The sequence below is a fragment of the Hypanus sabinus genome, chromosome 19, assembly GCF_030144855.1.
Source record: "Hypanus sabinus isolate sHypSab1 chromosome 19, sHypSab1.hap1, whole genome shotgun sequence".
NCBI classification, from domain to species: domain Eukaryota; kingdom Metazoa; phylum Chordata; class Chondrichthyes; order Myliobatiformes; family Dasyatidae; genus Hypanus; species Hypanus sabinus.
The window spans coordinates 8,594,004-8,614,524 of NC_082724.1; the positions used below are offsets into that span (position 1 = coordinate 8,594,004).

The following is a 20,521-nucleotide window of genomic DNA, read 5'->3' on the forward strand; positions in this document are numbered from 1 at the left end:
ATGCAAAAGCAATGAACTGATTACATTCCAATTTCTTCCCTCATCTGCAAGATTCTCCAATTTCAGCAACACCTTCCTTGAGAACTTCAGCAACACCAAACTTGAGATAGCTAGATTGAGATCAGGAACTTTAAAGAACAAAAATCATATAAATGGCCGGGGCTACATTCCCAATGCACAACAGCCTTGCCTTTTCCCACAATGACATTACAACAAAATCTTTTTGTAAAAGAAGTCCCCCACCCACCCACATAAAAACACTTCATCTCTGTAAAGTAATGGTTCAACTGCAGCATGCACCGAGTGGCCACTTTATTAGGCACACCTAATGCAAATATCTAATCAGCCAATCATGTGACAGCAACTCAATGCTTCAAAACATGCAGACATGGTCAAGAAGTTCAGCTGTTTTTCACAGCAAACATCAGAATGGGGAAGTAATATGATCTAAGTGACTCTGACTGGAACGACTGTCGGTATAATTGCTCAGAAATTGCTGATCTCCTGAGATTTTCACACACAAGTCTCTAGAGTGTACAGAGAATGGTATTAATAACAAAAAAAAATACCCAGTGAGCAGAGTTCTGTGGGAGAATATACCTTGTTAACAAGAGAGATCAGAGGAGAATGACCAGACCAGTTCGAGCTGACAGAAAGGTGACAGTAACACAAATAAGCACGTGGTATGTAAAAGAGCATCTCTGAATGCACAAATGTTGAACCTCCAAGTGGTGAGCTACAGCAGCAAAAGACCACGAACATACTCAGTGGCCAATTAATTAGGTACAGAGCGATGTAGCACGGTATCCAGGCTGGAGTCAGTGCTGCCCTCCAGTGTTCGCTCAGCAGAAGACAAGTTATATTGTGATTGACTGCTGACTTCTATGGCATTCATGGACTTAAGAGTCCAAGCTATTTTTTGCATAGCTGTATTTTACTGATGTCTTACATGTGCTTGCTATCTTGTAGGTACTATGTGTGCTTTGCGCTGTGTGTGATATTTGGTACGGTGTTTTACACCTTGACCCAAGAGTAACACTGTCTCATTTGGATGTATTCATGGTTGACTGACAAACAAACATGAGTGTAGTATAGGGCAAATGATGTTCCTGGGCTTGTAATGAGGTCTGAAGTAAAGGCACATGTTCGAATCCTGCAACAGCCCAGGAGAATTTACACTCAGTGGCTACTTTAATAGGTATACTTTACTGCCTATAGAGTGTATAGTGCCCCACCACTCAAGTTATAAAAAATACCAAATCTGTAAAAGGTGATGCAAAAAGAAATACGACAATGCTTCTAGATACAATTCTCTTTGGTTGCATTGCAGATGAAAGTTGGGTTTAAGCCCCAGCAGCAGCGACGATTGACAGCTGGTGCGTTCAGGATGACATCCCCAAATAAAAAGAAATGGTTTCAATCAGAAGAGTCAAAAGAGCACAAACTGAAGGTGACTGGCAAAAAAAAATGACATATGTACCTGCACGTAGCAGATAGCAATGATCAAGAACTCTGCCTGAAAGGGCTGCAAGAATAGTTTCCAATGTAGACTTCTAGAAGTAGGCAAAATTTGTACAACTAAAAAGGGATAAAGACGTCTACAAAAAGCAACAAGGACTTGAGTGGGTAAGTGTGACTTTTCTGATAGAAATTCCATAGAAACCAATATGCAAATTGTACAAAAATCTTAAATCTCACATTAATGTTAAATAGAATGGTATCAAATTTGATGAGAAAAGAGGAACTTTACATTAGTAAGACCATTGGTACTCCGGAGATATTAAAAGACAACGGTTAATATTAATCCAAGTGTCATAGATGAACCTACTCCTCCAATTATATAATCTTGGCAATGATGAATGTAAAGGATCCAGGGGCTGCAATGCGAGATGGGCAAGACGATTTTTACTGACAGTGTGCTGCTGTAATCTAGGAAACACTCTGTTGCAAGGAAGGAAGCTGTAGGGTCAGACAAATGCAGCATGGAAGGTAACCATTCAGCATGTCTTGTCCGTACTAATCAATTTGCCCACTTTCTTGCTCTTATGGTCATAGAGCATTACAAGAGTAGAAACAGGCCCTTTGGCCCATCTGGTATGTGCTGAACTGTTAATTCTACCTAGACCCATCGTCCCACACCTAGGCCATAGTCCTCCATACCTCTCCCACTCATGTACCTATCCAAACTTCAGTTAAGTGTTGTAGTCAAACTCACATCCACCATTTCCACTGGCAGCTCACATTTGTATCATCCTCTGACTGAAGTTCCTAACCTATGACCTCTAGTTCCATCTCACCCAGCCTCAGAGTAAACACAATCAGGCTTTTATCACTATCTATACCCATCATAATTTGGTATATCTCTATCAAATCTCCCTTCATTCTCCTATGCTCCAGAGAATGAAGACCCAGCCTATTCAATCTTGCCCCATAACTCAGGTCCTCAAGTCCCACCGACGTCCTCAGCTCACTTGGCCCCACCTTCATCTATTCCTTTCATCTAACTTTCATCCCTGAAGTACCAAACATGGACTGGGTGACTGCTTCATAGAGCATCTCTCTTCAGTCTTGGAATGGTCTGTCACTTCAATTCTTTGTCCCACTTGATCTCTCAATCTTCACACCGCACCCCCGCATACCATACCAACAAAGTCCAACATTTCAGACTTAAATACCGACTTTGAGTATTTCAGATAACCAAATATTCTTCTCTTTTTGTACAATTAAGGTTAGGGATAGCAAATTGTGGGCTAGTGGCTTAAGTGACAACACTTGAAGTCTGTCCCCAGCATAATTCTCACTGATTTAATTTGATGCAAATAACACATTTTACTGCATATTTCAATATTTCGTTGTACAAATGACAGATAAAGCTAAGTTGAAGCTTTCATCTGTGCAGTCCTTACAGATGTAAGTATTTCTGCTTCAGTTGCTTCTTTTCTCTGTCTGCCTGAATTTGGTCTGCACCCATTCACAGATATTCCCTCTGTTCACTTTACTGCAATGTAAAAAATCGCTTGTTCACTTTACCCATTCTGATGAAGGGTGAATGATCTGAAACCTGGACCCTGGTTCCCCCCCTCTGGATGCTGCCTGACTTGCTGTAGTTCTAAGAGTACACAATACCAGTTAGGTACCAGCTTGAATTCTGTGTGTATTTGTTTTCTTTGTATTAGAGAATGCTCAGGGAAGTGCCCTGATGAAGGGTTTCAAACTAAGACATCAACTGTTTATTCCCCTCCACAGGTGCTGCCTGACCCACTGAGTTCTTCCAGCATTTTGTGTGAGAATCTCAGGGGAGACTTCACTGAAATTCACAGAATGGAAGGGCCCAAATAGAGCATATACGAAGCATCTAACTCCCTTAAAAAAAAGAGGGCACAGATTTAAAATAAATGATAGAAGAACAGAATGAGGAAATATCTTTCACCCAGCGATGGTGAGCATCTGCAACACTCTGCCTTTAACAGGTGGTGGAAGGGAGGAACTTCATCACATTTAAACAGTACCTGGATGTCAACTTGAAAAGCCGTGACTTGCCGGACCATGGACCCAGTGCAGGACAAGGTTAGGTCACTTTTGCCAAACAATACATGGACTAAATAAACAACATGTCTAGCTAGGCTCTTAATGAAGCAATTAAATATATTTTTTAATAAATTCACCCCAGAATGTGGGTGCTGCTGGCAAGAGTAACACCCCTGGCTGCCTTTGAAAAGGTGATGACAAGTCACCTTGAGATTGGAGTCCTTCTGGTGGAGATATTTTCATAACGCTGCTTCATCATTGCTGGGCCTCCCACTGGACTTTAGCTCAGCGATAATGAAGCAGCAATGATTTATTTCCAAGTCACAGTGGTGTGCGACTTGGAAGGGGACTTGCTAGTAATGGCGAAAGCAGGCACCTGCTACCCTTGACTAAACTGTAGAGGTTGTCAGACGTGTTAGTTAGCAAAGAATTTATTTATAAATTTATTTTTTTATTGAGATATAGTGCAGAACAGGGCTTTCTGGCCTTTCAAGCTGCACCACCAGCAACCCCCAATTTAACCCTTGCCTAATCACGGAACAAATTATAATGATCAATTAACCTACTAACCAGCAAGCCTCTGGACTATGGGAGGAAACTAAAGTAGCTGGGGAAAATCCATACATTCCATGGGAAGGACATAAAATGCCAGAATTGAAGTCCGATCTCCGATGCTCTGAGCCATATTAATACTGCACTAACCACTATACTACCATTGTGCCCGACAGTGGACAGGCCACTACACTGCATTTTGTTAATGGCATACACTGTGTCTACAACACACCAGCTGTGCAAAGAATGAATGCTTATGGTGGCAAGTACCATTGAGTATATTTACATGGAGTGCGGCCACAAGAAAGCAGCATCCACCATCAAGGTCCCACCATCCAGAACATGCCTTCTTTTCACTACTACTGTTCCACTGGTCCGGACGTACAGGAACTTTAAGACCCCACACTACCAAGTTCAGGAACAGTTGTTATCCTACAACCAACAGACTCCTGAACCAGAATGGATAACTTCACTCACCTCAACTTGGAACTAACTCTACAACCTACAGACTCACTTTCAAGGACTCTTTACAATTCATGTTCTCAAAATTATTTTTCTTATTTGCACCAATTTGTCTTCTTTTGGACATTGGTTGTTTATCAATACATTTATATATAATTTTGCATAAATTTGATTGCATTTCTGTATTTTGCTGTAAATGCCTGCAGGAAAATGAATCTCAAACTAGTATATGGTAACATACACGCACTTTGATGACAGTTTTACTTTGCCTTTGACTTTTTAAGTAAATTTACAGGGCATTAAGCTCACAGAGCATTCCATGAGCTGCACTCAACCAAGCTAGTAAGAGGTATTCATCATCCCCTTGTTTAGTGCCTTGTAAGTGATGGAGTAGGAGTTAACTAGTACCACTCACCACAAGATACAAAGCCCTTGAACTTAGAACATCAGACCATTATACATGGGAGAAACAGGCCATTCAGCCCATTGTGTCTGCTCTACCATTCCATTATAGCTGATTTATTATCTCTCTCAGCCCCATTCTTCTGCTTACTAATGACGCCCTTAACTAATCAAGAACCTATGAATCTCCACTTTAAATACACCCAATGACTTGGCTTCCACAGCTGCATGTAGCAATGAATTCCACAGATTCACCAAACCCCTGCCCAAAAAAATCTTCCTCGTCTATGTTCTAACTTCTCCTGTAGTCAGTGTTTGTGTGTCTGCTATAGTTAAGCTTCTGATTACTGGTGACGCCAAGATATTGGCAGTTAGGGACCAGGCAATGGAAGTGAATCAAAATGAGAAACACAAGGATAATGTTTACCCCCTCCTACAGATGCTGCCTGACCTGCTGAGTTCCTCCAGCATTTTGTCTGTGTTTCTCCAGAATCCCGTTTATTATCACTGACACAATAAATTGTGAAATGTTTTGTTTTATAGAAGTAGTACAGTACAATAAATTAAAAATACTATACAATAAGAAATATCAAAATAATAAGTACAAAATGAAAACAAATTAGTGAGTTAGTGTTCACTGACCATTCAGAAACCTGATAGCAGAGGGAAAAAGCTGTGTAATGCCAAGAAAGGTGATTAGACTGTCTTTTATTGGGCATGTACTGTAGAAAGAAGCACAAACTCTCCCAACAATAAACTAACTCCTAATCTTAAACTACAAATTAAAACTTCTGGCTGTTAAAGTGCTACGTTTCACATTAATGTACCTCTTCTCGCAGCATGGTGAACAGGAAGTTCATCATCACAGAGTGTTTCCGTGGGTACTTCTGACACAGAGCACTGATGGCCTGGACCACCACCACCTACACCAGAATCAAGAAAACAGCAAACACCACATTAGGGAAGACTCCATTCAGACATCGCTATTTCCTTTCAATAAAATTTAAAAATTAAAACAATTAGGAACATCACAAGCACAGAATATAATATGCAAGAAACCGGTGATTAAAAATAGAAAGTGCCTGTAGGAGCCATATATCTGTTCTCTACCTGCATTGTATTCTATGTTGTACTAATCAAGATTCAACAGTCCAACAAAACTTTATACTGGTATGATGGACTGAAATGCCAAGTGCTTATTCTCTCCATAGAGTTTGCTTGACTTGCTGAACTCCTCCAGCATTGTAGGTGTGCCACTTGTGTACTAAATGTTATGTGAATATTACACAAGGAGCAATGAAAACATGAAAAAGGCACTACACTGTCTTATGAATGCTTACCTTGAACTCATCTGAAATTTCGGACATGAAGGAGGAGATCTGCTTCATGAGGCGGTCGATGCTGCTCTCGCTTCCCGTTTTCAGCAAGGTGGTGATGGCAAGCGTGGCAATGCTGCGGTTCGAGTCGGTCACCAGGTTCTCCAGGTCCAGATTGCATGCAGTCACAGCTGAAGGGTGCTTCATCGCCACCTGAAAAATATGTGTTGTGGACTTGTTAAAATCATTTGACTTGATAGAGGTGTACATGATAAGAGTGGATAATATGGATCAAGACTTGAGTGGACAGCCAGAGACTTTTTCCCAGGGCAGAAAAGGTTAACACAAGGAGACATAATTTTAAGGTGATTGGTGGAAAGTATAAGAGGAATGCCAGATCTAAGTTAGTTTAAAACAAAGATTGCAGCCAATGATAGCAGTTGAGGCAGATACATTAGGGACATACAAAACCATTAGATATAGGAGCAGAAGTAGACCATTCAGCCCATCAAGTCTGCTCCACCATTCAATCCTGGGCTGATCCAATTCTCCCAGTCATCCCCACTCCCCTGCTTTCACCCCAGACCCTTTGATGCCCTGGCTACTCAAGAACCCATCTGTCTCTGCCTTAAATGCATCCAATGACTTGGCCTCCACAGCCGATCGTGGCAACAAATTCCACTGATTTACCACCCTCTGACTGAAGTAATTTCTCTGCATCTCTGTTCTAAATTGTCATCCTTCAATCCTGAAGTCGTGCCCTCTTGTCCAAGAATCCCCTACCATGGAAATAACTTTGCCATATCAAATCTGTTCAGGCCTTTTAACATTTGGAATATTTCTATGAGATCTCCCCCTCATTCTCCTGAAATCCAGAGAATACAGCCCAAGAACTGCCAGACATTCCTCATATGGTAACCCTTTCATTCCTAGAATCACTCTTGTGAATCTTCTCTGAACCCTCTCCAATGTCAGTATATCCTTTCTAAAAATAAGGAGCTCAAAACTGCACACAATACTCTAAGTGTGGTCTCACGAGTACCTTATGGAGCCTCAACATCACATCCCTGCTCTTATATTCTACACCTCTAGAAATGAATGCCAAAATTGCGTTCTCCTTCTTCACCACTGACTCAACCTGGAAGTTAACCTTTGGGGTATCCTCCACAAGGACTCCCAAATCCCTTTGCACCTCTGTATTTTGAATTCTCTCTCCATCTAAATAATAGTCTGCCCGTTTATTTCTTCCATCAAAGTGTATGACCATTCCAACATTGTATTTCATTTGCCACTTCTTTGCCCATTCCCCTAAACTATCTAAGTCTCTCTGCAAGCTCTCTTGGAGACATGAAACTCTTGGAGACGTGCACAAATGAAAAATGGAGGACTACGTAGAAGGAAAGGGTTAGATTGATCCTAGAGTAGGTTAATGAGTTAGCACAACATCATGGGCCAAATGGCCTGTTCTGTGTTCTATGTTCATTCACTTCACTTCCAAGTTTACAGTACTGTAAACATTCTTCTCCGAGATGAGAAGTCATCCACATACTTAAAAGACTACAAAGATATACAGCCACTGGAAATTGCACCATTTAACATTTTGACTGAACTTCAAGGTTACATTCACATTCCCCCTTTGATCTTATATTTCCATTATCCCTTATGGACCCAACATTTGTCCCCATCTTGAATAATCCCAAAATCTGAGAATCCATAGATCTTGAGGGTGGAGAGAAATCTTCAACATTCACAACGCTTCAAATCAAAGCATTTCCCATAACAGCTTGATTCTGCCTGGTTCTGCTCACAGCTTTGCAACATTTACTCATCTGTGCTGAACCGAAGATATGGCCAGCTCTGGCTTTGCATCTGTGAACCTCCAATGTTCACTTGGCTCTGCGATCTGAAGTTGTGGCCTGCTCCAGCTGCAGTGATGCATTGCTTCGTGCCTTTTGTAAAACTTCAGTTCTGAATGCCATTTGCTTACTTTTACTGTTTGCATAACTTATTTTCTCTGTGCATTAGGTGCTTGAGGGTCTTCTTTTAAAAAAATGGGTTGTTTTGGGGTTTCTTTGTTTTGTGACTGCCTGTAAGGAGTCGAACCCGAAGGTTGTACAATGTATACATACCTTGATAATAAATGTATTTTGAACATTGAAAAGGCAAAAGCTGAATCACTTCTGGGATTTGAATGGTGCTGACAAAGCCAGTATTTATTTAACTACCCTCTCAAGGTGAAATAGTGAGTGACTTTCATGAATTGCTATAGTGCATTTGGTACTTATACGGTCAGAGCCATTAATATGGGAGCTCCAAGATTTAACCCTTGCAATAACAAACGACTGGTGCTACATATCCAAGGCAAGTCAGTGTGCATTTGGAGGCTTAGCTGCTGATGAAAGGCACTTCCATACTTCAAACCTGATAAATGGTCTGAGCCCAAAACTCTGCAGCTTCCTCCTCATTAAATACTGCCTAACTTGCAGTGATTCTCTGGCATTTTGTATGTGTTGCTCAAGGTTTCCAGCATCTTCAAAATCTTGTGTTTTATGAATTTGGTGCATCTACTGACTATGTAAATTTTAGTAATGTTGGTTGCAAGAGTACGAGATGAGTCTCAAGACATTAATTCTTCAGTCAGGAGAAAATTTTTTTGGGGTCTACATATCAAATTCACTGAAGAAATGAAATCACTCCTCATTCTTTTAGGCACCTGAGAATAAAGGCCTATTCTACTTGGCCTCTAACAATAGCTTTAAATGGAGCACTTTACTTCTTTAGCTAAAGGATAATAAATGTGTAGAATTCATTGCCACAGACGGCTATGGAGGCAAAGTCATTGGGTATATTTAAAGTGGAGGTTGGTAGATTCTTGATTAGTAAGAGTGTCAAAGGTTACAAGAACGTAGGAGAATGGTGTTGAGAAGTAAAATAAAATCAGCTATAATTTAATTGTGGAGTAGTCACGATGGGCTAAATGGCCGAATACTATTCCTAAGTCTTACAGTCTTAGATCAAAAGTCAAGAATTTAGTCAGTTTGTGAACCTGATACAGTGAAGACGACGGGCATCATCACTTGTCACCTGAAACCTGCAGTTGTCAGAATTAAGTTGAAGCAGTTACTATTTAATGTTTTGCTTAGTGCAAATTAGTGTATTCAACTGCTAATTTTAAACATGGAATGGATAAGTTGCTCAATTAACAGGTGATTGAACGGAATTTGGCCACAGTCAGCAATACCACAATGAACACACAAAACAGGCTGAATGTGTTGCTCCTGATGCTGGATTCACCTTTAATTATATCTGCAGCACCTTTCTGCATGCATCTTGGTCAACGTTAGAACTATCTCTGGGCTTCAAAAAATAATTCACTGTTGCAGAGTTCTTTACAATTTCATAAGTTTGCAAATAAAAGCTATTTAAATCCAGGTTCTTTGCTTGAAAAGGATGCAGTACAGAGCAATCAGGCTTCAGAATATCATTTTATGCCATTCAGCATTCTGCACTGAGCCACTTGCAAAGGGTTACAATGTAGGAGGACAGTTGCCACAGTGTACTTCATTGCTACAGCAATCCAGAACTAATCTCATGGTCACGCTCTTTCCCTGCATCATCAAATGTTTATCTACTCTTCTCATAAAAGATGCAATACTTTCTGCTTCAATTATTCTCTGTGGGAAACCATTCAGTGCTCCAACAATCTGTAAAGAATTTGTACCGAGTGTATGTACCAGGCTGTGATAAGTTTTCAAACACCACTGATTCCAAAGCTAAAGAAATAATTTATCACACCCTATATCTGAATTCTCCTGTTAAGTCACCTGTGCTCCACAACTGGAGCTTTCAATCCCCAGTATCATCAGTCAAAGGTTTATTGGAAAAATACTAAACTCTAGCATGACCCTTTGACCTTCCTCTTACCTTGTTAAGTGTCCTCACTGCTGCATATCGTAGGGCTGCCTTGGGTGAACTACAGAACAACTGGAGGACTGCAGGGAGAAAGAGTAGCAAAAGTCATAAAATTGACAACAATCACACATTTTCACCCTTCCCTGTTGTTGCTCCTTTCCATGCCTGGTGGTGCATCGAGCAGCAACCTTGCCGTTTCTTTAGCATTTTGTCTGATTTTTTGCAAGACTGAGTTGCTAACCCGATGCTCAACCCAGCATGAATGGATAGTATGCAAGGAACCAGCCGGATTCGAACCCAGGACCACTCGCCTTGAAGACCAGCGCAAATGGCACTATACCAATGGCCAGCTATCGTTCCCTGTCCCCCACCCAAAATAGAAGTCTTCATATAATGATCAGATTAACTTTAACTTTATCCTGATGGACAATAATGCTTGATGGGTTGCAGAGTTCATAATCATTCCATTCTAATGAAGACAGATGATTCATAAAGAAAATGTAAATTTAGAGTCAATGCTGCAAAACATCAAATTTCATGTCATATAACAAGATAACAAACCTGATTCTGATTCACTTAGCTTACCAAGTCTGGCAGAGGCTGAAGTCTTGGGTTAGAGGACTACGGATGTGCATGGATGGGACTGTGTGTGGGTGGGAGAGGGGAACAGAGCTTGTTTTGCTGTTGTTTGTTACTTGTGGTGTTCTGCCAAATATTGTGAGCATGCTATTTTGGCACTGGAATGTGGCAACACTTGCGGGCTGCTCGCAGCGCTTCCTCGGGTGTGTTGGTTGTTAACACAAACGACACCTTTCACTGTTTGTTTCAACGTACATGTGATAAACAATTTGAATCTGAAATCAGAGGTACTTGGTCCAACTATTCCATGCTGACAAGACTATCAGAGCTAGTCCCACCTGGGTTGTGGCAGGGAGCTCAGAAGTCTTACAACCTCAGGAAATAAAGCAGTTTCCCATTGTAACAGTTTACAGTACCTTTTGCCTGATGGTACGGGGTCAAAGAGATGGCTGGACAAATGTGACAATCCCAAGGGCCCTGCGTATGCAGTACTCCTGATAGATAACTCTAACGGATGGAACAGTATTGCCAATAATCCTCTCAGCAGCCCTCACAATCCTCTGTATGGACTTGCAGTCGAATATTTTGTAATTCCCATACCAGACAGCAATGCAGCTAGTCAGAACACTCTCGATGATGCTTCAGTACAAATTGGTCAAAATGTGTTGGGGTGGGGGGGGGTGCGGGGAAGACTCACTCGCCACATCTCTTCAGGAAGTGAAGGTATTGCAATGCTTTCTTCACCAAAGAGATGGTACTGAGGAACCAGGTGAGACTGTCAGTTACATGCACTCCCAGAAACTTTGTGCTGCTAACTCTTTACATGGAGCAGCTGGTCTACTGAGTGGTGGTCAGCCTGCACCTTCCTGAAGTCACAATCATCTCTTTGGTCTTGTCCACATTGTGACTCAAGTTGCTGTGCTCAGACTGCTCCAACTCCTCTCTGTATGCAGTCTCGTCATCAGCGTTGAAGTCAATCACAATGGTGTCACCGGTGAATTTGTTGATTTGGTTTGAACAGAAGCTAGAGGTTCAGTCATTCGTCAGCAGCGTGAACAGCAGTGGGCTGAGCACCAGGCCTAGGAAATGGCAGTGTGCTCAGTGTGATAGAATTAGAGATGTTTCCCCAAACCTGGACTGATCGTGGCCTGAACAAGATGTTCAGGGATCCAGTTAGAGAGAGAGGTGTTGAGACCCAATGAGGACAGTTTACCCACCAGCTTCTGAGGGATGATTGCATTAAGTACTGAGCTGAAGTCAATAAAAGCAGTATCATGGCATATGAGGCACCATTTTCCATATGGTACAGGACAGAGTGGAGTGCAGAGGCTATGGCATCATCAGTGGATCTGATTTCAGCGATGAGCAAACTGGAAAGGGTCCAATGTAGCAGGTAGATAGGATTTAATGTAATTATAACCAGTCACTCAAAGCATTTTATTGTTGTTGAGGCCAGTGCCACTGGATAGTAGTCATTGAGACAGGCTACCGTCACCCTCTTGGACACCGGAATGATAGTGGACACCTTGGAGCTTGAGGGTACAGTGAATGCCAGTTAAAGCCTCAGTTCTGTCCCTCAGCACCCAATGAAGTATGCTTTCAGGCCCCAGCTTTACATAGATTGATCCTAGCTGGGGTCTTCCTCACATCAGTTTCAGCTAGACAAAGAGCATGCTCCTTGGGGGACTTCCTCATTGGTACATCATTTTCATGCAAGTTATAAAACCAGGTTAGTCTGCAGTTCATTGGTTTGAGCTACTCATTTATAAATAATGGATTCATTCTCGTCCATGACACCTGGATCACATTGCTGCAGCCTACTCACAAGCCTGAAAAACCTTTGCCTTCCAACTCCCCTCCCCAAATTCTACATACCCTCCACACCTTTTGTTCCTACATTTTTACCTCAGAATCTCTTCCCAAAATCTCATCAATTTCTCTCAAGCAATTATCCAACATTATCTCCAGCATTAATTCCTTAAATTATATCCTGCAAAATGGATTCATTAAATTTAATGTATAGCACGTATGTCCAAACATACAGTGAAATGTGCCATTTTTGTTATTAACTTGACACAATCTGAGGATGTGCTGGGGACAGTCCTCAAGTCTCGTCACACATTCCAGCACAAACAGCTTGCCTACAATATTCAGCAGTCTACACAGATCAAACAGAACTCATTTCCAACTTCCCTCCGAAGCCCCCACCCACTACAACCCCAAGAGCAATTGCCTCCTGGCCTCCAACCTCCAAACAATGAACTCAGGCATCAGGACTCCCTCACCAGCTTGGGGGACTTGACCTATCAATATCATCAGGAATTCTACTACAATAATGTCAATATGGGCAATTACACTTCTTTCAGAGTGCCTTGCTCTAGGACAGGGGTTCCAACCAGGGCTTGATATTGGTCCATGGCACTAAAAAGGTTGTGAATCCCTGCTTTAAGAGATGATAGAGAGGTCCAAACCTTGGAATTTGATACAGTGGCGAAGCAGGGAAGGTATGCTGCTTTTAGTGAGATCTGATCTGGTGCTTCATCTCATAACAATGATTCTTCTTCTTAATTATTCTTTCACAGATAGGGCCAATATTTAACGATGATTTAATATTTAATTAAGGCTAATTGCCCTTGAACCAACTACCTTGTGAATTTATTTGAGACAGCTAAGAGTGCTGGAGTTGTATATAGATCAGAATGGGCAAAGGCACAGATTTTCTCCCCCAAAAGACCATTAAAGAACCACATGGGTCATTACAATAAATGTTTCAGTCACCATTATTGAGCTATTTTTATTCCGGTTTATTTAAATCGACCAAATTAAACTTCTCCAGATGCCATGTTGGGACTTGTCCTCCTGTGTCTGAATCGTAAGCACAAGCCTCTGGACTGTGAGCTCATTAATTAAAACTGATAAGAACACATCAACCTGAGTAAGAGAAAGTTCTTTAAATATGATTCATTCCTTTACACATTATTTATTCAAGCCATTTCTCTTTGCTTTCACACACTTACCAGAGACAGCAGGTGCCAGTTCTTTGGCTGTACAGTTTGGCAGATTGACAATGGCAGAGGCCGCTTCATAAACCACCATCTCGTGCTTGTTCCTCATGCAGTTTTCAATGAAGTCAAACAGAGGGCTGTCACGGCTGAGAGAACAACAGAAAAACCTATTACCACCCTGCAGCTTTTGCAAACCTGTCAGTCACTAGTCAAACCTTGTAAAAGGCATGTTTGGAGTTTGGGATCGAAACTCTTCTGCACAGTACAACGTGGAACACTGACTATGACCAAACACTTAAAAAAAAAAGCCTCTAAGTGAAAATGCGGCACTGGCATGTCCCACTGGAACTCCAGTTGAAGGTTTGCTGTACCCTCCATTTCTAAACTGGAAATGGCAGTGCGCTTCCTCACATTGTGAGGAACAAATGCAAAGCTGCGATCGGAGTTAACCCGAATGATATCACGATCCAGGGAACCTCCCATAAGGTGCAGGAGCAGAATTCGGCCATTTGGTCCAATAAATCTGCTCTGCCAATCTATCATAGCTGATTTACATTCAACTCCACTTCTCCGTCACCTTTATTAATTGCTACACCACCATGTCGGCACTACGGTAGCACAGCAGCTTGCTTGACGCTATTATAGCTTGGTGCGTCAGAATTCGGAGTTAAATTTCAATGTCTTCTGTATAAAAGTTTTATGTTCTTCCTGTGAGCACATGGGTTTCCTCCGCGCACTCTTGTTTCCTACCATATTCCAAAGACATACCAGTTTGTAGATTAATTGGTCATTGTAATTTGTCCTGTGATTAGGGTAGGGGTGCTGGGCGGTGTGGCTCATTGGGATGGAAGGGCCTGTTCTGCACAAGATCTCCAAATAAAAATAAAATAATCAAGAACCTATCAACCTCTGCTTTAAACACACACAATGACTTGGTCTCCTCAGCCCTCTGTGGCAGATAAATTCTACAGATTCACCACTCTCTGGCTAAAAATATTCTTCCATCTAAACGGATGTCCTAAACATCCACACTCAATGATTCAGGAACAGCTTCTCCCCTTTTGCGGTCAGATTTCTGAACAGCCCTTAACCTGACCTCTATTTTTGGCACTATTCTTCTAGACTATAGTAATTCTGTATCTTTACACTGTACTACTGCCGCAAAACAACACTTTCACGCTATCCAAGTCAGTGCTAATAAATCTGACTCTGAATTATGAATGCGACAGATGTTGTGATATTTGTTGCCTTGCAGCAGCAGTACAGTGCAGCACTTCAAATGTATTATAAATTACAAAAATAAATATTTATATAAAGAAACAAATGAATAGTGCACAAAGAGAGCAAAAAAATAGTGAGGCAGTGTTCATGGATTCATTCTCCGTTCAGAAATCTGAAGGGGGTGGGGAAGCAGTGCAAAAATGATGAGTGTGTACATTCGGACTCCTGTACCGTGTGTGTTGGAGACTTAACGACCGGTGCCACCTGTTTAATTGCCTTTTGAAGATGTCCTCGATGACGGCGAGGCTAGTGCCCACGATGGAGCTGGCTGAGCATACAATCTCTGATTCATCCTTTGCCAATGGAACAAATATGTACTACTTCAATAAACACAGACAGTAACTAAAATATTTTCCAGTTTACACATTGGTTATGATGATGCTGAATTTAACACTGACGTAAAAACTAAACAAGTCTCAGTTCTACCTGGCAAAATAGCTAAACTAACTCATTAGTTCTTTGGTTAATGTTCAAACAAGAATTGGCTTCATAACACATACTCAAAATAATTTGTCATTTTCTGTTTTCTTAAAATCTGACAGGTTTGAAGCTCCCTACACTGCACTCTATCATGGCAGTAGTCCAGATATCAAACCGTGAACCGGTGTTCTACATATGCCTCCTAAGTGGCATATTTAATGGCTGAGGTACATACAAACACAGATTTAAAATGGAGGGGGGGGAGGTGCATGCTTTTTATTTATTTTATTTATTGAGATACAGCGTGAAATAGGCCCTTCCAGACATGCTACCCAACAATCCCGATTTAATCATAGCCTAACCATGGGACAATTTACAATAACCAATTCATCTACCAATTGGTAAGCATTTGGACTGCGCGAGGAAACCAGAGCAAGCCCAAGTGGCCACAGGGGGAATGTACCAGCTCCTACAGGCAGCAGTGGGAATTGAACCCTGGTTGTCGGTACTGTCAAGTGTTGTACTAACTGCTACACTACTGCATCATCTTTGACAATGAAATCACCATGGCATTGCCCTCTGACATTAGAACCTACTTTTTTGCCTGTAGGTCACAACATAGTTTAGAAAAATGCCAGTTGGATTCACACAAATCTGCTCTTCCAAGTATCTTTATAAATGATCAAGTCTGTTTTGAAAAGATATATCATTGAATAATGAGGGGAAAACAGATTGCTGAGGACACTTGCTGTGCATCCTAAGGGATCTTGGATAACAGGTTGGATGAGGAATTCAGAGCTATAAATTCTGTCCAGGATCCAGCTACTCCCTTTGGAAGCTGTGGTCACATCATTAAGTGATGAAGCTTCCACACAGCAGTCAGAAGCTTGACTCGTGTTAAATAAGGGCCTAGCCCAAGATAACTATTTCTTCACTTTATGTCACTCTCACGATCACAAACACCACGATTTCTCCACAAAAAAATGTCTTTCTCCCTTTGTTAATTTTCTTTCCCACCTCCTCAAAGGCGCCAACTCTTTGCTGACATATGTTCCCACAGTTGCCAGGCCCCCCTCTTGTGCCTTAACGGAACACAGCATGTGTGAACCTTGACAGTCAGTGGAAAATATTTAAATGCGGAGTGGCTTCATTGCCACACTCACCAAAAATTATTCCTGAATAGAAATCAGGTGTGGGAAGACCGGCTGGATTTTCACTGAGGCACTGAGTTGGAGTGCAGTGGAATTTTTAACAACTGACAAACATCGAACCCAAGGTCCATCTTGGCTCCAGGTTCAAAAACTATGAATAAATGTGGTGCAGATACTGTTCCTACACTTTCAGGTTGTCCCCAGTACTTTTCTTGCTGATTTGATTTTACAGAAAAAAAAACACATTTCCCTAAGATCAAAGGACAAAGAGTAGAATTAGGCCATTCAGCCCATTGTGTATGCTCTGCCATTTCACCATGGCTTATCGCAGATCACATTCAACCCCATACGCCTGCCCTCTCACCATATCCTTTGATGCCCTGACCAATCAGGAATCTATCAACTTCGGCTTTGAATACACCCATAGACTTTGCCTCTACCACAATCTGTGGCAGAGCATTCCACAGATTCATCACTCTTTGGCTAAAAAGGTTTTTCCTTACTTCTGTTCTAAAAGGTCACCCCTCAATTTTGAGGCTGTGCCTTCTAGTTCTGGATACCCCGTCACAGGAAACATCCTCTCCACATCCAACTCATCAAGTCCTTTCAACATTCGGTAGGTTTTAATGATATCCCCATGCATTATTCTAAATTCCAGTGAGTAAATGCCCAAAGCTGCCAAATGCTCCTCACATGTTAACTCCTTCATTCCCAGAATCATCCTCGTGAACCTCCTCTGGACTCTCTCCAATAACAATACATCCTTTCTGAGATAAGGGGCCCAAAACTGTTGACAATACTCCAAGTGTGGCATGACTAGTGCCTTATATAAAGCCTCAGCGTTATCTCCTTGCTCTTATGTTCTATTCCCCTTGAAATAAATACCAACACTGCATTTCCATTTTTTAACCACAGACTCAACCTTTGAATTAGCCTTCTGGGAATCTTGCATGAGTCCCTCTGCATCTCTGATTTTCCATTCTCTCCATTTAGATAATAGTATGTTCTATTGTTCCTTTTACCAAAGTACATTATCGTATATTTCCCACTGTACTCCATTTGCCGATTTGTTTAATTCCTGCTGCAAACACATTGCTTCCTCACCACTACCTACCTCTCCACATATCTTTGTATCATCTGCAAACTTTGCCACAAAGCCATCTATTTCACGATCTAAATCATTGACAATGTGAAAAGTAGTGGTCCCAATACTGACCCCTCAGGACCACCACTAGTCACTGGCAGCCAACCAGAAAAGGCCCCCTTTATTCACATTTGCTGTCTCCTGACTGTCAGTCATCCCTCTATCCCTGCCAATATCTTTCCTGTAAAACCATAGGAGTTTATTTTGTTAAGCAACCTCATGTGAGGCACCTTTTCAAATGCCTTCTAAAAATCTAAGTAAATGATATCTACTGCCTCTCCTTTGTTCACCCTGCTTGTTACTTCCTCAAAGAATACCAACAGATTTGTCAATCAAGATTTTCCTTGACAGAAACCATGCTGACTGACTTTTTAAAAAATTATTAATCACTAAGTATCCAGAAATCTCATCCTTAATAATAGACTCCAACAATTTCCCAACCACTGAGGTTAGGCTAACAGGCCTATAAATTCCTCTCTTTTGCGTTTCTCCCTTCTTAAAAAGTGGAGCTACATTTGCAATATTTCAGTCCTCTGTGACCATGCCAAAAATAAAGTGATTCTTGAAAGATCATGACCTCTCTTATCTCATCATCTTTTATCTCTTCAGCAACTTCTTTCAAGACGCTGGGTGACTTATGCACCTTAAGACTTCAAGCTTACTTAGCATTTTTCCCTTTGTAATAGCAATGGCACTCACTCCTGCTCTGACACTCACTGACCTCCGTCACATTGCTTGCATCTTCCACAGTAGTGGTCGCCAACCAGTCAATCGCAATCGACAGGTTGATCTTTGAGACTTTCTCAGTAGATCCGGAAAAAAAAAAGCAAAATGCGTGCCATGCAGAAAAGACTGGAAGCAACCTCTCCCCACAAACAGCTCTCCGCAGTGGGAGCACCTCTACATCACCATTATCCTAATCGGCATCAACCTATCTTTATAATGTTCACATTACAATGCTTCTCCCCCTTTAAGTTCCAACATTCCCCAAATGTAAAAGAACTGGGAAACAAAAGACAGTGGTGTCATTAGCTTGCGTACCTCTGAAACTTATACTAGTGTCTCAGTAACAGTTTACCAATACAAAACGCCTGAAAAACGTGGCAGGTTCAACATTCAGTCTAACAAAGGAAACTGTCCATTCAAATATTCAGTCTGTCAGGAGGTTTGAGAGGACGCTGTGTTGCAACAGATGAAAATTATGAAATCCAAGTACAGGAGCTGGCTTACTGACAGACACCTCACAGACTGTTTCAGACAGGCTGTCTGGAGTTATGAGCCAAATTTCAGGGGACTAGCAGAAAGTATTCAGCCCCAGTCATAGCACTGAATGCAATAGTCAATTTTATTTATTCATTTTTCATGTTGAAATAAAATTAAATAATGAAACATAGAATTAAAGGGGTTGTAATGTGAGCATTATAAAAATAAGTACCAATTAAGATAATGGTAACGTAGCAACACCCCCGCTACAGAAAGCCGCCTGCAAAGAGAGTCTGCTTCCAGGGCTGCGAGGCTGCACTTCCGGTCCCTTCTGCCTGGTGTGCATAAACGATTTAGTAGGTTGATCTTGCCTTTCACTAAGGCCGAGGCAGAGGATCTTGGGCTTAAAAAGGTTGGAGACCACTATTCTACAGTGAAGACAGATGCAAAGTACTTATTAAGTTCATCTGCCATTTCTTTGGCCCCCATTACTACCTCACCAACATCATTTTTCTGTGGTCCAATATCAACCCCCACCTCTTTTTTTGAGTTATATAAAGAATACAATTTTAGCATCCTACTTTATATTATTGGCTAGTTTGCCCTCATATTTTATTTTCTTTCCCTTCCTATAGCTTTTTTTAAGTTGCTTTCTGTAGGATTTTAAAAGCTTCCCAATCATCCAACTTCCCACTCACTTCTGCGACCTAATATGCCCTTTCTTTGCTTTTATACAGTTCTTAACTTGCTTTGTCAGCCATGGTTGCCTACTCTTGCCATTTGAAAACAACTTCTTCTGAGACATTGCTATCCTGCACCTTGTGAAATAATCCCCAAAACTTCAACCACCTGTGTTCTGCTGTAAAACCCTACCAGTTTCCCCTTCCAATCCACCTAGGCAAGTTCCCCTTTCCCGCCTCTGCAATTCCCTTAATTTCACTGCGATACTGATATACATGAATTCTGCTTCTTCCTCTCAAATTGCAGTATCCATTCAATCATATTATGACCACTGCCTTCTAAGGGTTCCTACAGTTAAGCTGACTAATAAGTCTGGGTTATTATACAACACCCACTCTAAGATAGTCTTTCCCCTAGTAGGCTCAAGCACAAGCTGCTCTAAAAAGCTGTCTCATAGGCATTCAAGACATTACCCTTATTGCATGCCATTTCCAGCTCCCTTTGTATCTCAACCACACCTCTTGGCTACTATTTAGAGGCCTATATACGATTTCCATAATTTTTTTTTACCCTTGCAGTTTCTTAACTCCATCCACAAAGACTCAATTTTCTCTGACCTAAAGATGCAATTCCATCTCTTAACAATAGAGCTACACCACTGTCTGTGCCTTCCTGTTTGCCCTTTTGATACAAAGTATATCCTTTGATGTTAAACTCCCAACTATGACCTTCTTTCAATGATGCCCTCAATGTCATACTAACCAATCGCTAATTGGCCGAGTTTGTCCACCTTATTCCAAATGCTACTTGCACCTTCAGTCTGTATTTCAGTGCATGTCTTGATGTACTGAAACAAATAAAGCTAACATTGACAATGAAGATCTT

At 41.4% G+C, this 20,521-nt stretch overlaps 1 protein-coding gene across 2 annotated transcripts in view; it reads right to left on the minus strand.

Annotated features, from left to right (window-relative positions):
- The window catches only part of copg2 (COPI coat complex subunit gamma 2), a 113,330-nt gene that overhangs the window by 27,156 nt on the left and 65,653 nt on the right, over nucleotides 1-20,521 (minus strand). For both annotated transcript variants that reach the window (XM_059943962.1, XM_059943961.1), the window contains exons 10-13: nucleotides 13,769-13,902; nucleotides 10,185-10,252; nucleotides 6,285-6,473; nucleotides 5,772-5,867 (exon numbers count right to left, since the gene is read on the minus strand). In XM_059943962.1, the coding sequence (XP_059799945.1) occupies nucleotides 5,772-5,867; nucleotides 6,285-6,473; nucleotides 10,185-10,252; nucleotides 13,769-13,902 (487 nt within the window). The remainder of the gene's footprint in view (nucleotides 1-5,771; nucleotides 5,868-6,284; nucleotides 6,474-10,184; nucleotides 10,253-13,768; nucleotides 13,903-20,521) is intronic.